At 35.4% G+C, this 3,261-nt stretch overlaps 1 protein-coding gene across 1 annotated transcript; it reads left to right on the top strand.

Moving 5' to 3' along the window:
• Positions 1-321: 321 nt before the first annotated feature.
• LOC145783619 (kelch-like protein 12) lies at positions 322-1,932 on the top strand. The gene has a single exon (XM_082595511.1). It carries the CDS (start codon positions 322-324, stop codon positions 1,930-1,932), a length of 1,611 nt encoding a protein of 536 aa, XP_082451637.1.
• Positions 1,933-3,261: the final 1,329 nt, after the last annotated feature.

The raw sequence follows: 3,261 nt of genomic DNA, 5'->3' as shown, positions 1-3,261 counted from the left end.
CCTTTAAAATTATTATTCTAGTGTTCAGAAAGATTGAGTTAGATTTCAGTAATCATTCATGCATATTTAGTTGCAGAGATAACGTCGGACAAAACGAGCAAAAATGTGCTTCAGGTCGACAATTAGTACAAATAAACATCACTGTTCTTATCAAAACAACTAAAGGTGTCACATTCATACAAAGCAAAGTAACCCATCAAACTATATTAAAGTAATATTTGAGGCCATTTAATATGAGAATGTCATTTTCATTGCCTCAGAACACGTCAATGGTCATTTATAATTTTTGCAGGAGCAAAATAATTTGATGGTGTGAATACAATGAAATCTAAAAACTATAAAAGTGATCACGCTTTGGAAATTTTGTCAATGTTGAACAATGACAGAGTCAAAATGAAAAACTTTTGTGATGTCACTGTAACTGCTGGATCCAATGGTTTTGCTGGACACAAATGTATTCTTGGAGTGTTTTCAACATTTTTCTCTAAAATGTTTTCTGTTGAAATGAAAGAAAAGTATGAAAGAAAAGGAAATGTCCAAGGAGTGACTGAAGAAACACTTGAAGCTGTTTTAAACTTCATTTACACTTGTGACATCACAATCACAAGTGAGAATGTTTACAACTTAATAGAAGCAGCAAATTACATGGGGATTCCTCACTTGAAGGAATTCTGTGTGGAGTTTTTACTTGAGGAAATTGATGAAACAAACTGTCTACAAATTCGATCGTACTCAAAGTTGTATGATGTTGACAAACTTGTAGAAAAAGCAGATTTAGTGATTGCAAACAACTTTGAAAATTTTATTAAGGAAAAACAATTCAACGAATTGAAAATTGAAAACATGAAAACAATTTTTCGAATGGAAAATAAACAGGTGACATCTGAGGAAATAGTTTTCCATGGAATGATTGAATGGATCAAACATGACGTCGATGCACGTAAGCAACACTTGATTGAGCTTTTCAGTTCGTTGAAACTTGAAAATTTATCTGGAGATTTCTTACAAAATGTTGTCAGCCAAGAAGAATTGATCATGAATTCCAATGAATGTCTCAAAATGTGTTTTCAAATAACAGTTTCCCGAATTCGATTTCAACAAAGCAATCAAGCTGTTTTTGTGCAAGAAAAACCAGAAAACCGCTTCATTGCATTCACTGGAAAGCAAATATTGAAATGTGACCTAATAAACAAAGAAATAACCAAACTATCAAAACCATTGTTTACTCATACTTGGGGATCTATTGCAAGTCACAAGAGGAAAGTTTACATCATAAGTGGAAGTAACACCAATGCAGTGGAAACATTAAATTTGGACGACCAGGCGTCAGGTTGGAAGACATTAGCTTCTACAAATGTAAAGAGAGAAGGTGGTGCTTCTGTTGTTTTCGATGATTGCATTTACAATTGTGGTGGATGGGATGGAATGAGTGCTTCACGATCTGGAGAATATTATAACATTGACGAGAACAAATGGAACAGGATTGATGACATGAATGAAGGACGTTGTGACTTTGCACTAGTTTCCACCAGCGGAGGAATATATGCAATTGGTGGTTTGAACAATGGTTACTTAAACTCGGTTGAACATCATGATCCTCGCCAAGGTGGTTGGAATATTGTTCCTTCAATGAAAGTTGGAAGGTCTGGTCTAGCAGGTGTTGTTCTCAATGATCAAATATACGCAATAGGAGGAAATAAATATGAACACCTCAAATCAGTCGAACTGTTTGATCCACGGAACCAAACTTGGTGCAATGTTGCAGAGATGAATTATCCAAGATCCAGTCATGGAGCTGGCGTTTTAAATGGAAAAATATACGTCGCAGGAGGAGGATCAGGTGCTGTCGAGGTTTATGATCCAGAGTGGAATGTTTGGAAATTTAAGGAAATACCAGAATTAAAACACCTCAAGCATTTGGTTGACATTTGATTAATTTCTTATGAGGGTTGGGACCCTGGGAAATCCCGATCCCGGAATCACGAGATTTTAACCCATTTTTCTGATCCCGATCCCGGGATTAATTTTGTTAAAATCTCGGGATTTTCAGAAAATATCTACAAAAGCAGATGTAGCGCCATATCGCTTATATTATATTATCAGAAGATAGTAGCCATGAAACTGAAATGACTTTAGCTCATGAGCTGCATGCGTTCGTAGCAGAAGATGAAAGTGAAGAAGCATAAAACTTTGATGTAGCGTTCGAGTAATGCAAAAAAAATGCTGCTATATGAAGCAAGCAAAAAAGGCCAAAAAACCTGAACAATTTATATGGGGCATTGAAAAGTACTAAGTCAACATCTGTTGAGGCTGAACGTGTATTTTCAGCTATTCGATATTTTGCCAGCAAAATTAGAAATCGTCTTAACGATGATACTCTCGATGCTCTCATGTTTTTGCGTCAGTATTGCAATAAGTAAATGTGGTTTGTGTAGCTTGCATGTGCATTTTCCTACTTTGCCAATCCCGACAAATCCCGGGATTAAGAAGTAAAAATCCCGTGATTTGAAATTTGATTCCGAAATCCCAACCCTATTTCTTATGTCTGATTTTGTGTTCAATTCTAATGTGTCGAAGGATTTAGTTTGCCAAAACACCAAGTCACATGTCAAGTGTTTGTGACATCATCGATTTTTCTCCTTGATCTTCTTAAAGTCTATATTATAAAATTCTGTTCGGTATATTGTGATTAAAATCTGGAATGGACGCTGGACACAAACATGCAAAGACAGACAAAATTATAAAGATATGGGGAAGGCCTTCATCCTGCAGTGGAACAACAATGGCTGACAATGATGATGATACTGTGATTGTAAATATTTTTATGTGTCTTCGTTGACGCCTGATTGTGACTTGCGAAAGCTATGCAGGTTGTTAGACTGTCTTTTAAAAATACTCCCTGTTTTAAAATAGAACATTTGTTTTTGTTTTTCTCTAAAACTTGCAAACATTGCCGGTTATGACGTATTTGCTCGAATAGAAATAGGCGTAAAACAATCCGATTGGCCAACGGAGATAGACGTGGCATTTAAATACGTCATATCTCGTATAGATGAGATGGGCAAACCAAATACAATCACATTGTTTAAATAAAGTTGTTTGATCAATTTAAATTGAGACAGATTTTTGCCCGCTCTAGAATGATGTATAAGGTTTGAGACTGTAGAACATTTAGCCCAAAGGTTTACAACAGGACTAAATTTACACTCTTTTTAAATTGTATTTTATTAAATACTTGTGTTTGTTGCCGTAAACTTTGAA

The sequence above is a fragment of the Aplidium turbinatum genome, chromosome 14 (genome assembly GCF_918807975.1).
Source record: "Aplidium turbinatum chromosome 14, kaAplTurb1.1, whole genome shotgun sequence".
NCBI classification, from domain to species: domain Eukaryota; kingdom Metazoa; phylum Chordata; class Ascidiacea; order Aplousobranchia; family Polyclinidae; genus Aplidium; species Aplidium turbinatum.
The sequence above is the reverse complement of the archived record's forward strand: the minus strand, read 5'-3'. Positions and strand labels throughout refer to the sequence as shown.